We start from the raw sequence: 18,311 nt of genomic DNA on the forward strand, positions 1-18,311 counted from the left end.
AAATACAGTATATGGCTATTGAAGGTAGTATTTTCAACATATAACATTGGGAAATATTACATCCTCTCTGATTTATACAAGAGAAGTGGGAGAAAAATTCTATCACCAGTATTTTAAAATAACACCGAAGTCTTTCCTTCCTTTCTTCCAAATCATAAAGATCACTCTCCTTCCTTTAAAACTAATTCAGCTTGACTTCAAGTCCTCCCTTCTCCATCATCCAGAAATTTTCAGGTTTTTCTTCTTTTTCAGGCCTGGTGAATAGTTGTTTAATACTTCAATCATTACAGCTTTGTGCAATTCAAAAGATACCTAAAATAGTGTCCTTTTAGTTCTTACTAGCTACTACTCCATAGATATGTCAAAAGCTAATCTGAGACACATCTGCATACAGTTCAAACACTTCATTGCAAAGCCAAACCCTGATAAACTATTGTATAAATTTCTCTTCTCTCAAAATAGGAGGTCTCTCCTGTTTGTACATAACTATAGGAGAAGGAATGGCAGACACTGGGGGAAGAGTTAAAAAAAACGATGAGCCTAGAATTCCTACACAAAGTCCAACCTCCTTTGAATTCTGTTGACCCTTATCTAACCTCAAGCAGGTGTCAACCATCAGTTGAGAAGATTAATTTAATTTAATTTATTAATTAATTAAGATTCTTGGGAATAGGCATGATTAGCAATACATTAGTTCAGGGGTGTCCAAACTTGGGAACTTTAAGACTTGTGGACTTCAAATCCCAGAATTCCCCAGCCAGCTATGCTGGCTGGGGAATTCTGGGAGTTGAAGTCCACAAGTCTTAAAGTTCCCAAGTTTGGACACCCCTGCATTAGTTTAATTGTACCTTTATGGTTTAATTGTACCTTTATGTGTAGACCTGATCTTTCATGCCTGACAATACCAGGGAATTGCCAGCACCCTTTCTTTTGAATTTCACAGAATCCGTGTTTATAAATAGAATTGCAAGTCTGAGCAATGCCCTTATTCATCCATTCCAATTTTTGATTAAACTATCCCAAGGATTAAAATATCCCAAGTGGGGACTAGTTTTTAGCATCTCAGGTCCAGATTTAGTCAATCTGTCCATCCAGATTCATCTGGCATCAACTTTCAAATAAAAAAGATAACATATGACCAATTTCACTAGGCGTTACCTGACAAAATGAAATTCAACATAGTTAAAAGTAAGGTTTAACACTTAAGCAAAATGCCATTTCCTTTAAGCTGAGCTCAAATCCTGAGAACTATATGCACAATTTTTTTGGCCACACCACTAATGTGATGGTGGTTGTTTATTCCATTATGGTTTTTTTTCCTATCCAATGTAGTCTACAACCATGGATTTTCCCATCCAAATATTAACCAGATATGGCTTCTATGGCTCTATGGCTTTTGACTCTCTGCAAGCATTAACATTAGAAAATTGAGCAAGATACAGCATGCCTGTCTTCAATCTTGCTCCAAAGCTATTTGTGGAATTTGGAAAGCACAGGTTTTTTCATGATACCTCTCCCACTCATTAAGATTATCATGACAGCAGACCCATCTTTAGATGCCATCAGCTTCTAAATGGTGGACTAGGGGTGACATGATAGCAGTGTTCCAATATCTCCCGGACTGCCACAAAGAAGAGGGAGTCAAGCTATTCTCCAAGGCAACTGAGTGTAGAACAAGAAGCAATGGGTGGAAATTAATCAAGGAGAGAAGCAACCTAGAACTGAGGAGAAACTTCCTGACAGAACAATTAATCAGTGAAACAACTTGCCTCCAGAAGTTGTGATGCCCCAACACTGGAAGTCTTTAAGAAGATGTTGGATAACAATTTGTCTGAAATGGTGTAGGGTTTCCTGCCTAGGCAAGGGGGTTGGACTAGAAGACCTCCAAGGTCCCTTCCAACTCGGTTATTCTATTCTATTCTATTCTATTCTATTCTATTCTATTCTACTCTACTCTACTCTACTCTACTCTACTCTATGATTCTGGTTTGGAACCAGCCATCCACAGCCGTCATTGTAGAAAATGCTTCAAGGAGATACCAGATATATAGCAGCTATTGTATTTTTCGAAGTATAAGATGCACCTTTTTCCCTCAAAAAAGAGGGTGAAAATCTGGGTGCGTCTTATACACTGAATACAGCATTTTTGGCATCCCCAAACCCCACCCCCTTCAGCAAAATGGTCATGCATCGCCTTTAGGAGGCTTCCAGAGTGCTGGGGAGGGCTGGGGAGGGCAGAAATGAGTGAAAAAAAATTGGTCAATTTTGCCTCCCCCCGCCCCCAGCCACACTCTATTAGCCTCCTAAAGGCTACGCATGCTCTTTTTTTTGACAAAAACCGGGCCCGTTTTCGTGAAAAATGTGCCATTTTTGTGAGGTCTGCAGAGTGCAAAAACGTTTTTTAAAAATCTTGGTGCATCTTATACTCCGGTGCGTCTTATACTCCAAAAAATACAGTATATATTCCTTTCTACTCCTACTCCTTTCTAAGATGTCAGAAAGCAATTAACTCCTTGAAGTGGCTCCAGTTGTGTTGTACAATAAAGCTGATTCCTTCCTAGTCATGTCCAGATTCTGAGAAGCTTCAGCCAAGTTCCTGTCATCTCACAGAAGCTGATGCCTTTGAATAAAATGTGTGTTAGTTTGAAAAGATGTCACCAGGCACCCTCTTATTTATTTATTTATTTGCATAATGCAAGAATTGAAAGGGATTAGTGGGTGTGGTTTTTTTTTTTTTTTTGCTTCTTGAATAGAGGAGAAAGTGTATTAATTGCTGACGGAAGGGAATGTAACTCAAGCAGGACCACTGCCACTATCTCTTCTTTTCAGGTCAGAAGATAAGACCAACACTAGTAGTGAGTGTCTTCTCAACTTGTCTAAACTATGAGTTTCCCACACCGCACAGCTGGCTGATCCCAGCTAACAATCAGAATGCTTCCTTGTTCACTCATTTCTCTGGAATTTGACAAGTGCATTACATATTTGGTAAAGATTTCATCACAAAATAGTTAATTTCCACCTGAATTTGGAAAGCCAGGAAGTAGATGCAACATCCGTATCTCAGCATCAATATATTACTTGGCAATGTATTTGCTCACCTTCAAACATTGCTACAAAATCAAGATAACTCAAGCCTCCAACTGGGTATCCTATTTTTTCAATTAATAGATTAAAATGGTCGTCACTCATTGGCATCTGAATATCCTCCAGTAACTGTCAGAGAGAGAAAAGATGACCAGGTTATATAACACTGTGCAGGATACAATCCCTTGGAATGTCACAGGTAGCAACATCAACCATATACACAATATCTACTCTCTTGAATTGAATTCAAAATAGACAAATACCCATCATGCTAAACCAACAAAAGTTTGTTTCAAGAAAGAGCCATTGATGCTTGAAAATGCACAAAATCCTCATCATTTGGTAAATTTGAAGCAACATAGTTTGGTGTGGTTTTGAACATATAAAATTTGTAGAAACTGCTACGGTAGTTAAAAATACAGTAAAAGAACTGAATTCTTTCGTTTGTCATTCTCTCCACTTAATAATTCCAACTCTCCCCACCTTTTCTAATTTGAGCGTGTTCTTTTGTGTTTGTACAGTATTTTTTTTTAGCCCTTTTGTAATAACTTCAGTGGTAATTGTTCTTGCAATTCTATTTCATTTTACTGATGTACCATTGGAGAAAAAAAAAAGAAACATTGAATGGCTGACTGGCTTAAAAACGTGGAAAAAAAAGTGAGAATGTGCTAATTAACAAATTATCACTCTTCGGGAGATTTTGAAAGCCTTTAAAAAGAGATTAGCAGCTTTGTATTTTAGTATAGCTTTTTGCTATCAGATCGAATGTTTAATTTTAGAGCTACAAGAGTGGAGAAATGAGAAAGAAACAATTCATTTCCTTGCGGTGTATTGTTGAGTTAATCCAAGAGAAACAGTACTGCCGGGATGGCATGATGGAATTCCCAGACATAACCCCATTTCATGGGCGTCGTTGCAACTGCAAGGACAAGACCCTTTCTGAAATCAAGAGAGAAGATGCCCATATACTTCTATTTCATTCACGGAGCTTCATTTAGAGTGCCAACATACAAAAATATAACAATAGCAATAGCATTGAGACTTATATACCACTTTACAGTGCTTTACAGCCCTCTCTAAGCAGTTTGCAGAGTCAGCCTGTTGCCCCCAACAATCTGGGTCCTCATTTTACCCACCTCGGAAGGATGGGAGGCTGAGTCAACTTTGAACCAGCCAGAATCAAATTGCTGAATAGCTAGTAGCCGGCAGTCAGCAGAAGTTGCCTGCAGCACTGCATTCAAACCGCTGCACCACCACGGCTCATGCTAGATAGATAGGAATAGCAATAGCACTTAGACTTATAGACCGCTTCCCAGTGCTTTTACGGCCCTCTCTAAGCAGTTTATAGAGTCAGCCTATTGCCCCCAACAATCTGGGTCCTCATTTTACCCACCTCGAAAGGATGGAAGGCTGAGTCAACCTTGAGCCTGGTGAGATTCGAACTGCCAAATTGTAGACAACCGGCAGTCAGCAGAAGTAGCCTGCAGTACTGCATTCTAACCACTGCACCACCACAGCTCTTAAAAATATCCAGTTATATCAGTGGTGTGTTATTTACATCCAGGTTATAAAGAAAGGGCATTTAATTTATTGTTATTTATTTGAACTTGACTGTTAAATATTGGTGTTACCTCCTCCATGCCACACTTGTATTTTGATTTAATTGTACGTCGCCCCGAGTCCCTTTGCGGAGAGGGGGCGACTGATAAATCGAAATAAATAAATAAATAAATAAATAAATAAATAAATAAATAAATAAATGTGGCTTTGATTCTGCTGCTTTGTGGCTGATTCCTTGTCCACCCTCAATGCCCCTAAACTGGGATTTAAATTGTGTTTTTAGGCAAAGGGTCCACTAAATGCCCTTCAAATATGCCTCTTTGCCCCTCAGTGCAAAATTATCTTGTGTGGGAATGAGTTTCATGGCGTCTTTTGACGAGTTAAATGTGACGAAGTCCAAGCTACAAAATGAAGATGGTAACAGAAAATGTAAGCAATGCTATGTGGAAATGATACGAGTGGGAGCAGAGGTGGTATTCAGCAGGTTCTGACCAGTTCTGGAGAACCGGTAATGGAAATTTTGAGTAGTTTGGAGAACCGGTAAAGACCACCTCTGACTGGCCCTGCCCCCATCTATTTTCTGCCTCCCGAGTCCCAGCTGATCGGGACAGAATGGGGATTTTGCAGTATCCTTCCCCTGGGGTGGGGAGGGAATGGAGATTTTGCAGTATCCTTCCCCTGGAGTGGGGAGGGAATGGAGATTTTGCAGTATCCTTCCCCTGGAGTGGGGTGGGAATGGAGATTTTGCAGTATCCTTCCTCTGGAGTGGGGAGGGAATGGGGATTTTGCAGTATCCTTCCCCTGCCACACCCACCAAGCCATGCCCACAGAACTGGTAGTAAAATATTTTGAATCCCACCACTGACTGGTAGGATGGAAACTATGAAATATAAAGCCCCCTAAACTATTTACAGACTTTTCGTAAGACCAAGATATAAGCAGTGCCCTAAGCAGAGAAGCCATCAAGAAAAAAGACAACACAGAAACATCAGTTTGAATGACCGAGAGTAAATTAAAGTGAAATTAAGAAGCTATCTAGAGAAAAGACTAAGTTGGTTTGAATGAGCAAGAGTAAATTAAAATGAAACAAGGTTCTATTTACCTTGCGGAAATCAGTTTTAGTCAACTTCCCGCTAGCATGCTTGTTATAAGCAAGGAAGGCATCCCTCGTGCACATTTCCTGGTGCAGGATCCCGTCCCTCAGCCTTTCAAGGACTTCATCAACAGTTCTATTCCTGGCTTGTTTGTAGATGTGGTCTTCAATTTGCTTCATTCTAAAATTGGAAGAATGATTAACAGGAGTATCTGCATGGTATGGCCCAAAGAGTCAGGATGATGGCTGTGATGGTGTGAGTGAAACTCCATCCTTTAAGTGCATTGGAGTAAGAAGATACAATTCTTCCCACAGCTAGATAAGCTTATGGCAGTGCTGGGTTCTGGATCCCGGTGCAACGGGGCCCAGCGTCCCCCACATGCACGTTTGGAGCACGCGGGCACATACGGGCAGCGAGCACGTGGCCTTACCTCCACGACGCATCTGCAACGTTCCAGCTGCTCAGCAGAGCGTCGTGCAGGCGCCGTACGCTCCGTGCACGGAAGCGCCGAAGAGCTCAAATACAGGTAAGAAGCTCAGGCAGGCGGGCGGGTGGGCCCTCCGGAGCACCATACCGGAATGGTACCCGGTGCTCCCGGCAGGCACTGGTACGCCCGTACTGGGGCGTACCGCCTGCAACCCACCATTAGCTTACGGGGTGATGTTGGGCTAGTTGTGCTCTCAGTGTGTCTCACAAGGCAGTTTGTGATGAAAATTAGGGAGGGAATTAAAGGAACCCCTAAAGGGAAAAGTAAGATATGAGTGAACACATCCACTAGGAACCATGATAGATGGAGACATCACATACAGTACTTACCCATATTTATAGTTAGTTATCAGGCATTCAGAGATATGCCTTTTCTAAATCTCCTTTTAAAAATATCTAAGCCACCAGCCTTAATTTTATCCAGAGTCAATGAATATCCTAAACCAATAAGTGCAAAAGTGATTTTGTTGGGTCAGGCATTATACAATATTAATCTAATATTAAGATACTTATAAGATGTCATAATAATATCCTTTTTCCTTCTGAGTCTGCAGCTGGTTAATTTCTCTGGACAATGCCTGGAGTTCTGCTATGAAACTGAGAATCCTACTAGTCCACCGCCAGAACTACATTAGGCTTAAAGTCTTCACTGGGTAGAACAGGAGTGTCAAAGTCACATCGTCATGGTGGCGTCACGTAAAGTATCAGGACTACCCCCCCCCTTTGCTAAACCGGGCGTAGCCGTGACAAGCGCATGATGCACCTGGCATCTTAAAGTTGTCAGTATTTGGTTAGAAGAATCTGTGGAAGGCAATGTAGATAAATGGTTCATTCATACCTTTAATGCACTGATGGGCATTATGGAGGACAAGGCCACTGCTGGCTACGAAAGCTCTAGGTTTCCACTTAAAATAAAGCTATTCTTTATTAATGCTTCTCTCAGAAGACAACAAAAGAGCAATCAATCTGAACTGCAGCTCCAAGCTAGAAGAGGTGTGCGTGTTAAATATGCAAATTAAACAATGACAAAGACACATTTGAGTCAAGCAAGACCGTTAGGGGATCGTGGTGCGTGGTTTTCTTAAGCAATAATATTATTGTATTGTGTAGTATTATTGCTTAAGAAATAACTTCTCAACTTCCCAGTCTCGCTTTCTGTGTGGTCTCCCTTCTAACCAGATCTGACTCTTGCTTACTTTTCTGAGTTCATTTTAGGCCCCTGAGATGCTTTCATTTGCTTAGAGCGGATGAAAGCCACTGTCTTTAAGGAAGGGGGGATTCTGTCCCAGGGGATGAGGGGGCTTCAACAAGAGCAACATTTTAGGTACTTTTTCATACAGAACACTAAAGGAACATCCAGAAAAGCCAGACATTGTAAAGCTAAACATTCCTATGGATAATTATGACATGTCTACTTTAGCAGTCCCAGACAGGCTACCTTTCTGAAAGATCCATTGGCTTTTTCTCCTCTGCCTGCTGATTCTCTCGTAGTGAAGAGGTGCTGGTGTCAGCTGTTAATTCTTTTGGCAAATCGGCCACTCCTAAACTGTGCAAGAGCATCTTGTAGAGAACGCCTTCTGTAGTATCGTCCTGGTATTTCTGGTACAGCCTGTACATCACCAATTCAAAACAATTATGATCATTGTTTGATAAATAATACATCTCCTCAATGTAACCCTCTCTGTCCCTTTATATCCATGTACCAAAGTCTGTTATTTCTTTGTGCCAAAAGAATTCTTGTATGGTTGCGCTGCTAATCAACTAAAACTTCACCGGTGATAAAGAACAAAGAGATATGATTCGCATGGTAAAGCACCTTAAATGATTTCCTTTGCTCTTTCAAGAACTAGCTTTCTGCTTTCTGCTCTTACAGGGTTGCATTTTTGGAACTGTGGATAGTCCAGTGAATATGTTAAGTGCTTAATAAGTTGAATACATATTTTTTTAAAAAAGAAATCAAAAACAGATTTTTAAAAAACCTTCAAGAGCAGTTGCTGAATATTCTTTTCACAGCAAATCAGATATCTTTTAAGTTGGCTCAAATGTAAGGATAACCAATAAATAACCTCTGCATGCCTGATGATTTTTATTACTGCACTTCTATGTGCTGCACCAGAAAATAACTTTTCATTAAAGGAGGAGGGGAAAAACCCCGCAAATTGCCACATTTAAAATATATTAAAGGGAGAATGGGACAGACAAAACTTCTACTAACCGGACTGCCCATTTAGATTTCAGTTGAGTGAACATACAGCACCTCAGTATTACAGGAAAATACATACAAAGATGAATACAATCTGCAGAATTGCATGTAATGAAAATCTTTAATCTCATTAATGCCCTTCATTCTGAATATCACCTGCCAAATAACCATCTGCAACACATATGCCAGCCACCCAGTCTCAGCAGCAAAAAATTGCCATATGCCCCAAAGAGGTGCAGCAGGACCTAATTAAGGCCAAAATGCTATCTGCTGTAAATCACAAAAGCAGAAGCCTTAACTGTTTGACCTACATCTTCTGGTTATAAAACCTGCAAGAGTCTTCTTGCCATCTATTCTCAGAATGCTTAGAAGTCATGTCAACTTGACTTCTATAACAATGAATGCTGAATTTCTCAGCAGCTCTGTGCTTGTGAAGGAACAGTGACATCCATTGTTCCTTGGCATAATCAGGTGAATTTGGATAAGGGCCCTTCACCACTGCTGAAGGGGGCTCTCCCTATTCCTTTACCTTGACCTCCATCCTTGGCCTCGGTTTCTAGTCATTGTTTCCAAGGGAAGAGAGAATAGAATAGAATAGAATGGAATGGAATGGAATGGAATGGGAGCGGAGCAGGACAGAACAGAATAGAATGGATCTTGGATGTCTTCTAGTCAAACTCCCTGCTTAGGCAGGAAACCCTAAACCATTTCAGGCAAATGTTGTCTAATCGTTTCTTAAAAACTTCCAGTGTTGCAGCATCCCCAATTTCTGGAGGCAAGATGAATTGTTCTAACTGTCAGGAAATTTCTCCTTATTTCTAAGTTGCTTCCCTCCTTAATTGGTTTCCATCCATTGCCTCTTGTCCTGCTCTCTAGTGCTTTGGAGAATAGCTTGACTCCCTCTTCTTTGTGGCAACCCCTGAGATATTGGAACACTGCTCTCATGAGACAAAGCCCAGTAGATTTTATGTTTCTAGAGCACATTCCTTGAGACTGCTATGGATGGTCAGAATAAGAGGGAACACATCTGTTGTAACTTTAGTCACTAAAAAAAAGGCTAAGTCACTAAATTGAGGACTACCTGTATAACCCAGGATTACACTGCCCACAACTGTCGTTAAAGGATCTCTCAGAACCTGGGGAAGAGTGTGGGAATTTACAAAACAATACACAACCAGAACCTTTGCAACATCCTCCCATTTCAGAAAAGTGAGCTGCAATTTCCCCATAACTCCAAGAGGCAGTCAGCAAGAAGATTCTCATTGTAACACACTATTGATTGATGGAGCACTAAACTGCATAAATCCAGTTTCCAAGACTCTGTAACCTAACCCCTTCTTCTCTAATAAAGTTGTTAATAAAACTGTATGAATCTTGTCATCATCCTAATGGTAAAGGTAAAGGCTCCCCTCACACATATGTGTTAGTCGTTCCCAACTTTAGGGAGCGGTGCTCATCTTTGTTTCAAAACTGAAGAGCCAGCACTGTCCAAAGATGTCTCCATGGTCATGCGGCCAGCATGACTCAATGCCTGAAGGCACACGGAATGCTGTTATCTTCCCACCAAAGGTGGTCCCTATTTTTCTACTTGCATTTTTACGTGGTTTTGAACTGCTAGGTTGGCAGAAGCTGGGACAAGTAACAGGAGCTCACTCCGTTACGCAGCACTAGGGATTCGAACTGCCGACCTTTCTGATCGACAAGCTCAGGCACTGAGCCACTGAGTTCCATTACCATCCTAACGGTAAGTGGCCGCAAAGGGGGCTGAAATTATCTGTCTTAGAAGGTACGGTAGATATTTGTACAACTCCCAATGTCAAAATTGCTGAAAATAATTTTACTTATTTACTTATTAGATTTTTAGTCTGCTATCACCTTAAACCCAGGCCATTTGCAGAAATAAAACAATATATCTGACTTCCTGCTGTTTGAAGTACTGGATTTGTGGGAAATTTAGTGACTTAACCTGCAGGGCACTGGCTACCAGGACATTTTACGGAAGGCATAGTAAAAGGAAAGTGAAGTTTAGGGCTAGGTTTCTTTGTACTTATACTGTAATTCATATTGTTGAAAGTTGCCAAACTGGCAAGATTTATTTATTTCATCACTCCATTTGTGCCTGCTGCAATCAAAAGGAGTTTCAATATTCACAACAACGTACAATAATGCAATAAAACATCCATGGTGTAAACATAAAATCAATCCTTAAAAATACACAAATCAAATATAGAACCATCTACCATATGCCTGCATCGTCTTATTTACTAGACTAGAGGCTGGAGCAATTCAGCCTTGAACAGTTACCAGGTGGTCTGTGACACACTGGTCATTGTCACTTTCAGTCAGAAAGCTACTCCATTACATGGATGAAGACACACACCAAAAAACAGGTCCCCTCACTTCTATGCTTTTAGCATATTAGCATTTTAGCATGTTATCTTTGGCTTCAGACTTTGAGATCCTCAGTTTTCTTTATCTGAGCTATACAAATAACTTCCCATCTACTCCTTCAATGCGACAGAGGTTTCTGAGCACTTTGAGGTGGGCCAGGTCAGAAAAATATTCTGCAAAAGTGTGATAGGAAGTCTCCTTTATTGAAATTGGCTCAAATAATCAGCTCTTGCACGACTGCCTGTTTAACCAGGGAGTTAACAGATTTAACAGATTAACAAAGTGGGAAGGGACCTTATAGGTCATCTAGTCCAACACCAACACCACACCAGCTGAAGCAGGAGGTCCTACACCATTTCTGACAAATGGCAGTCATTAATCTCTTCTTGAAAGTCTCAAGTGATGAAGCCCTCACAACTTCCGAAGGCAACTTCTGTTCCATTGGTTGATTGTTCTCACTGTCAGAAAGTTCCTCATCTCTGTTTCAAAGCTGAAGAGCCATTGCTGTCTGAAGACGTCTCCGTGGTCATGTGGCCGGCATGACTAAATGCCAAAGGCACATGGAACGCTGTTACCTTCTCACCAAGGTGGTCCCTATTTTTCTACTTGCATTTTAAATGCTTTCGAACTGCTAGGTTGGCAGAAGCTGGGACAAATAACGGGAGCTCACTCCATTATGCGGCACTTGGGTTCAAACCGCTGAACTGCCGACCTTTCTGATCGACAAGCTCAGCCTCTTAGCCATTGAGCCACCACGATCTACGGAAATTAATTAGAAAGCTGTAATTTATTGAGACACCGTTTTCTAGGAACCGATGTTCATCTTGGACTTTAAAAAAAGGTCCACATTGACAAATATGAATGACAATAAATAGCCAAATAATGACGACATCCAAAGAGAGATGAGAATAAAAAGCAGGGGAGAAAAAAAACACACATCTGAAATGAATATTTGTTTAAAGTATTTACTTACGCAATAAAGTGGTCATCTGTTAATGAGGGGCAATAGAGCTGAAGGATCTTTCGGAAGTTATTTCTGCTAATAATACCTTCATTTCGAGAATCACATGCTTGCAAAGCTTTGTTAAATTCATTCCAATATCCTTTCACTTGCTCCGTTAGAACATCTTCTGCCTAGCATAAAATCATTTAAGCAAGGAAGTTCAAATTACAGAGAGTTGTAATATTGCGGAAATTGCAAACTCCAATAAATCAAAATTCTCGAGTGACTTTTTAAAAGAAAGCATTTTGTTACTTACAATATTCCAGGCTTCGAGGACAGAAGCGGGTTTTTTAGCCTTCTTTGAACTATTAGCCCACTTTGAATCTGTCTAATTGGAGTTTAAAAAAAAAGTTAAATTAGAATTCTCTCACATTGTTTCCAAAGATCAAAGTCAGAAAGAACATAAAGGTTTTTAAAATCTGCACTATGTGGGAAAATCTGTGGTCGACATCAAAGGTGGATTGCTACCGGTTTGCACCGGTTCTGACGAAACTGTCACTAAACAAAGGACTAAGTCATTAAGTCGAGGACTACCTGTATGGCATACCTTTCTTGTGTCTATTGGGTAAAGCAAAGGGTTGATGCATTCAGTAGTAAGCCATAAGTAAATCAAAACTATCATAAGAAATGTAGTTTTTTACTTACTATACAACCATAACTGAGCCTAGAATTATGCTCGTAAATTATGCCAGTTGTTAAGGGGTCATTGCATGACTGTGTCCAATTTTTATGACTTTTGGGTGGCAGTCATTAAGCAAATGTAGCAGTCATTAACTGAACAACATAGTTGTTAAGCAAATCCATTGTCTGCAATGGGTGTTTTTTCTAGATACTGGAAGTAAATGCCGATCTCCAGCGTTGCAAATTGCAATGTGAATGTGGAACCCTGCAAACAGCCATAAATGCAGGATGGGTGCAAGTGCCCAAAATGAGGTCACATGACCACAGGAGGGGTCCAGCTGTTGGAACTCTGAATCTGGATCATAAGTACATTTTGGGGGTCTATCATAATATTGAACAGTTTCTTAAGTGACCAGTTGTAAGTCAAGGACTATTTGTAAAGCCTCCTCCAAATTAGGTTGGATTCCTATATTTGTCCATGTGGTTCTTCTGAGCAGCAATTGTTTACTATCAACATAAGGGTGTCCACAGGATAAGAATATAGTTAATTAAATCAAGATGGCAGCCATGACTATGTGATCAAAATTCCACCTGTTTCTTACACAGAGTTTATCACACTCAGTGCAGACACTCCTGCACTGCTGTTTTTCAGGATGCTCTACCCCAACCCTACTTAACTTTTTCAAGATTGATAATGTGACTTGCTGTTATCAGCAGACTGACTCTCACAAGTTCAGTTCTTCTGAAGCTTCATAGATCTAAGTTCTCCCCAGTCACAGCATGATTCAGCTTTCAAGGTGAGCCCAAGGAATGGGAGGTGCATGAAGGATATATACATACGAAATGCACAGGTACAGTATAGGAGGTACCTTGCTCAATAGTAATAACTGTGAAAGGGATCTTGGAGTCCTAGTGGACAACCATTTAAATATGAGCCAGCCGTGTACAGCAGCTGCCAAAAAAGCCAACACAGTTCTAGGCTGCCTAAACAGAGGGATAGAATCAAGATCACATGAAGTGTTAATACCACTTTATAATGCCTTGGTAATACTGCATTCAGTTTTGCTTGCCACAATGTAGAAAAGATGTGGAGACTCTAGAAAGAGTGCAGAGAAGAGCAACAAAGATGATTAGGGGACTGGAGACTAAAACATGAAGAACGGTTGCAGGAACTGGGTATGCCTAGTTTAATGAAAAGAAGGACTAGGGGAGACATGATAGCAGTGTTCCAATATCTCAGGGGTTGCCACAAAGAAGAGGGAGTCAAACTATTCTCCAGGGCACCTGAGTGTAGAACCAGAAGCAATGGGTGGAAACTAATCAAGGAGAGAAGCAACTTAGAACTGAGGAGAAATTTCCTGACAGTAAGAACAATTAATCCCCCCCCCAAAAAAAAAGCTTAGGAATAGCTGTTTCTAAAGGTTTGCTTCATGTTTTAATCATTTATTCCAGAAAGAAATGATGATATGCGATCGGTGATGAAACTTACTACGGAATCTTTTTCAAAGAGGTTTAAAAATTCATTGTAGCTTAGATGTCCAGTATGATCTGGATCAATTATCTTGATTAGTTCTTGGAAATCATCATCACTTAATCGAAACATGATGCAATCTAAAATACGTCGAAGTTCATTTCTTGTAATTTTCCCATCTTGATTCTAAAAACATAAGCAGAGCATTCAACAGTATTAAAAGACACCATAAAGCCCATAACCTACTTTCCATTTCACAAATCTGCCAGGCATTCAATCTGCTTTACTCTATTAGGTAAATTACTTATTTATTTATATTATTATTTAATTTTTCAGATCTAGTGATTATGTAAAGACATTGGCCAAAAATTACAATTTTTAATTTATTTCAAAATCCAGAATGAAAGATGCCTTTGGAAGGGATGCCCATTGTTCACTATCTTGATGCCACTCAGACTGAGAAAGTTTTTAATTCCCATATAGCCTTCCCATTCCCAGTTTACCTGTTGCTTTGGATATGGTGATTACCACAAGTTTATAGAAAATCAAAATAAGAAATCAAAGTCAAAGTAAGAAAACACTTTTATCTGTCTTCCATAGGAGGAAAAATAGCACTTTTCTGTTACAGTTGATCTCTAATTAACGTCAAGAATCATATGAATTTTCTTACGTTGGTTTAGCATATGGAACAGTGAGAAACTTACTCCCAAAGGGAAGTAGCTCAAAATGGACATACATGGGACAAGCAAAAGATTGCTTTTCCTTTATTTTAAGTAGCTGCTATCAGGCAATATGTAACTGATTTCATCCATATTGGGTGTCATCGGCATATGTTACCAGATCTTTCACACTTGAGATCTGTTTTTCAACCTCAGCAACTTCAAGATCTGTGGCTTCAACCCATCAGCATGCTAACTGGGGAATTCTGGAACAACTTCCAGGATTCCACACGTCTTCAAACTGACGTTGAGGAACACTGCTTTAGATTACTATCTTCAATGGTGGTGAAGATTCTGGTGTTCAGCTGTCTTGCGCAAAGGACGTACTATAGAGTCTAGTCTACTGTGTGTGGTTCGCATCTTCCCTGAAGCTTTCAGGTTAGAGAGATATGGAGTTCAATTCTCGGTAAAATGTTTGAACCCCTCAGAAAAGATCCGGCTATTGGTCAACTCCCAATACAGACCAAATCTTTCACATGTTGCCTCTTGTAGTCGGTATAACTAAAAACATCTTACTTTGTGTTAACAGGATAAAACTAGAGAAATCTCCACCCTACCCCAAAATGAGGCTGGAGTTCATATACTACAACCTCATAAGCCTCGGTGGCACAGTGCTTAGAGTGCAGTACTGGAGGCTACTTCTGCTGACTACCGGCTACCTGCAATTAGGCAGTTCGAATCTCACCAGGCTCAAGGTTGACTCATTCTTCCATCCTTCCAAGGTGAGTAAAATGAGGACCCAAGTTGTTGGGGGCAATATGCTGACTCTGTAACCGCTTAGAGAGAGCAGTAAAGCACTGTAAAGTGGTATATAAATCTAAGTGCTATTGCTATCAGTGGCATAAGATGTAATGTAAGATCCACATCTTTCTACTCTGAGAGATTAAGCAAAATAGTTTATATATACCATTCTAATGGATCCTAAACAGTTAAGCATTGGTTTTCTCAACAGATTGCTGCTTTTGTTTATTATTTATTTATTTAATTTATATCTTGCCTATTATTACTGTGAATAACTCAAGGCGGGGAATATATTCAACACACTTTCCTCCTCCTATTTTCCCCACAACAATAACCCTGTGAAGTGGGTTGGGTTGAAAACTGGGTTGAAAGCCAACTGAGTTACTTTGGGCCAGTCATCTCCCCTGCCCTGTCTTTTACATGAGAATCAGCACCACTAGATACTGTAGACCAAGGAAATCAACTCCATTGGAAGGTCAAAATTAATTTAATTGAAATTAGTTATAATAACAGAACCTTCCAAGTCTGATTATACCGTATCTCTTTTTCTTTTTATAGTGTAGTGGATTAGGAAGCCTCTGCTTGAGCTGCTTTTAAATATTATCATGTCAACAGTTCCTACATATCTCTATCAAGGTCATCTTCCTTACTCTTTATATTGATAGCTCTTCCAATACTTGATGACAGTTTTCAGTCTCCCCAGAACCTTCTGTTTTCCAAGCCACCCAATGCCTTCAACTAATATATTTTTCCCTTCATGTCCCTTATTATCTTGGTTGCTCTCCTCTACTTTGTCAATGTCCCGTTAAAATGGAGTTCATGGAACTAATCGCCATATTGTAGGTATGGATCTAACCAATGGAAATTAAGTTGTATTTGACTAAAAGTATTTAATATAATCAGACAACTTTAATTGGATTAGATAGCCCTTGTGACTAGGTAGGACAGATGTGAAGGAAGCTAACCAACAGACTGCAAGAACACAAGTGAGCAGTCAGACAAGGCAACCTGAACTCATTGATAACATCACATTGCAATTCAATTTTGCAGCTACTAAGATTGTTAGCTGAGCAGGTACAAAAATAGCCAAGGAAATGATTGAAGCCTGGGAAATGAGCCCCTTGTCAATCAATGGGCATGCTGATATATCTCCTGCTTATCAGGTATTTGGAATTGAGGATTTGGCAACACAAGGAAAGAACAGACAACACCCCAATTAACAACTAAAAAGCTACACGCAATCAGGCACCACATAAATGCTACACACAGAATAGCCGAAAGTGCACATTCTGTGAGAGAGAAGTTCCTTGAGGATGGGCTCCAGCATGAGTCTAAAAGCTTGGAAGACTAAACTTCTAGTCCTGGTGACTGACTCAGGTTGGATATTGCAACTGGAAGTGGTATTCTGCTAGTTGGGACCAGTTCGCTCAAACTGGTAACAGAAATCGCGGCTGGCCCCACCCACCTGCCCCAGGCTCTATGGCATCCCATTTAGGCATATTTTTTTTAGCCAAAGCACATGCGCATAAGGCTGAGCGTACGCATAGATGTGGCATATGCGCTCACATTTGCGAACCAGTAGGGAAGGGAAATGAATGCCATCCCTGATTGCAACATTACTCTGAAATGTATATTTGCTTTTATTTACAAGGAAAGTTTATTATTATTATTTTTGCTAATGACCTCCAGCTTTTTGAGTTCACAAGAATCATTTAAGATCAATTCAATGCAAAAGTAAACATATATCTGAAAGATCCCAAACAGAATAACTGTGCAGGAAAGGGGAGAGATGGAGAGCCATCTTATCAATACTCATACTCTGTCGAGCATCAAAAAAGCCTTCTTCAGAGAAGAATAAGCGTCTTGGATATGTCCATGCAGCTTTAAGAGAATTCGATCACTTGACACGGCTTCATCCAATTTTCTGCTTCTGTAAGGAAAATATGAATTGAGTTCTGCTGTGTGATGTGGTGGCACATCATAAGATTGAGAAAACTTTAATCCTGAGTTAATACCACTAGGAATGAACTCATGAGTCAGGCTTCAAAAATTAAGAAATACTCATTGAGACTCTTCCAATCAGGTTTCTTTATGGTTCCTCAAATATAGATAGAATTATTGCCAATTTAAAGCAGGGTAGATGCACCATAAAACATGTACTCTGGGAACTATTAGCGAAGAGTCGCCCTCTTCATCTTCCTCTCACACAAACTATCAAAACCGTGTTCTCTCTTGCTCCTCTGGAATGTATTCCCTCCCTCCTGGGAATCTGGATACCAGTTCATCACGAATGCGGTACATTCACGAGGCTGTTTTAGGGAATAAGCCAGTGAACTCCCTGAGTCCAAAACAAATAAAAAGCTGCAGTCCTAAGCAGAAGCCCACAGGTTACTGTAGCTGCCCAAAAGGTCAGTAAAATCTTAGGCTGGGTCAAGAGAGGTATAACGTTGAGATCATGGGATGTAATAGTTCCATTCCGGTGGTAAAATCTAAACATTTTTCCTACCGGTTCTGTGGGCGTGATTCATAAACCTGGAATTACTATTATGTTTTTTTTAATTTATTATATTTATTTGGCGGCATTACAGCATTAAATGTATTGAAATCACAAAAGATAAATATTTCTAAAACAATTAAATTGGACACTACCATCAAAAATTGAACTATAGTTAATAGTGGGGAGGGAGGGAGTAGAATGAGAATTACCTCTCAATCCAGAGGTCTTCAAACTTGGCAACTTTAAGACTGGTGGACTTCAACTCCCAGAATTCTCCAGCTAGCATGCTGGCTGGAGAATTCTGGGAGATGAAGACCACCAGTCTTAAAGTTGCCAGGTTTGGGGACATCTGTCTTAATTCATCAACCCCCTCCAGTGTGATGCTCCCCCACTGGGCCCCAATCCACCTGACAGAATCAGGTCTTCAGACCCTTATGAAAG

The 18,311-nt window shown here is 40.2% G+C and overlaps 1 protein-coding gene across 1 annotated transcript in view; it reads right to left on the reverse strand.

The window, feature by feature from the left end:
* The window catches only part of EFCAB6 (EF-hand calcium binding domain 6), a 115,972-nt gene that overhangs the window by 53,804 nt on the left and 43,857 nt on the right, over window positions 1-18,311 (reverse strand). Inside the window, exons 11-17 of the mRNA XM_081957502.1 lie at window positions 17,192-17,303; window positions 13,932-14,099; window positions 12,078-12,149; window positions 11,792-11,952; window positions 7,663-7,833; window positions 5,747-5,918; window positions 3,099-3,213 (exon numbers count right to left, since the gene is read on the reverse strand). Of these exons, the coding sequence (XP_081813628.1) occupies window positions 3,099-3,213; window positions 5,747-5,918; window positions 7,663-7,833; window positions 11,792-11,952; window positions 12,078-12,149; window positions 13,932-14,099; window positions 17,192-17,303 (971 nt within the window). The remainder of the gene's footprint in view (window positions 1-3,098; window positions 3,214-5,746; window positions 5,919-7,662; window positions 7,834-11,791; window positions 11,953-12,077; window positions 12,150-13,931; window positions 14,100-17,191; window positions 17,304-18,311) is intronic.

Source organism: Natrix helvetica (assembly GCF_964273705.1).
Source record: "Natrix helvetica genome assembly, chromosome: 6".
Classification (NCBI taxonomy): domain Eukaryota; kingdom Metazoa; phylum Chordata; class Lepidosauria; order Squamata; family Natricidae; genus Natrix; species Natrix helvetica.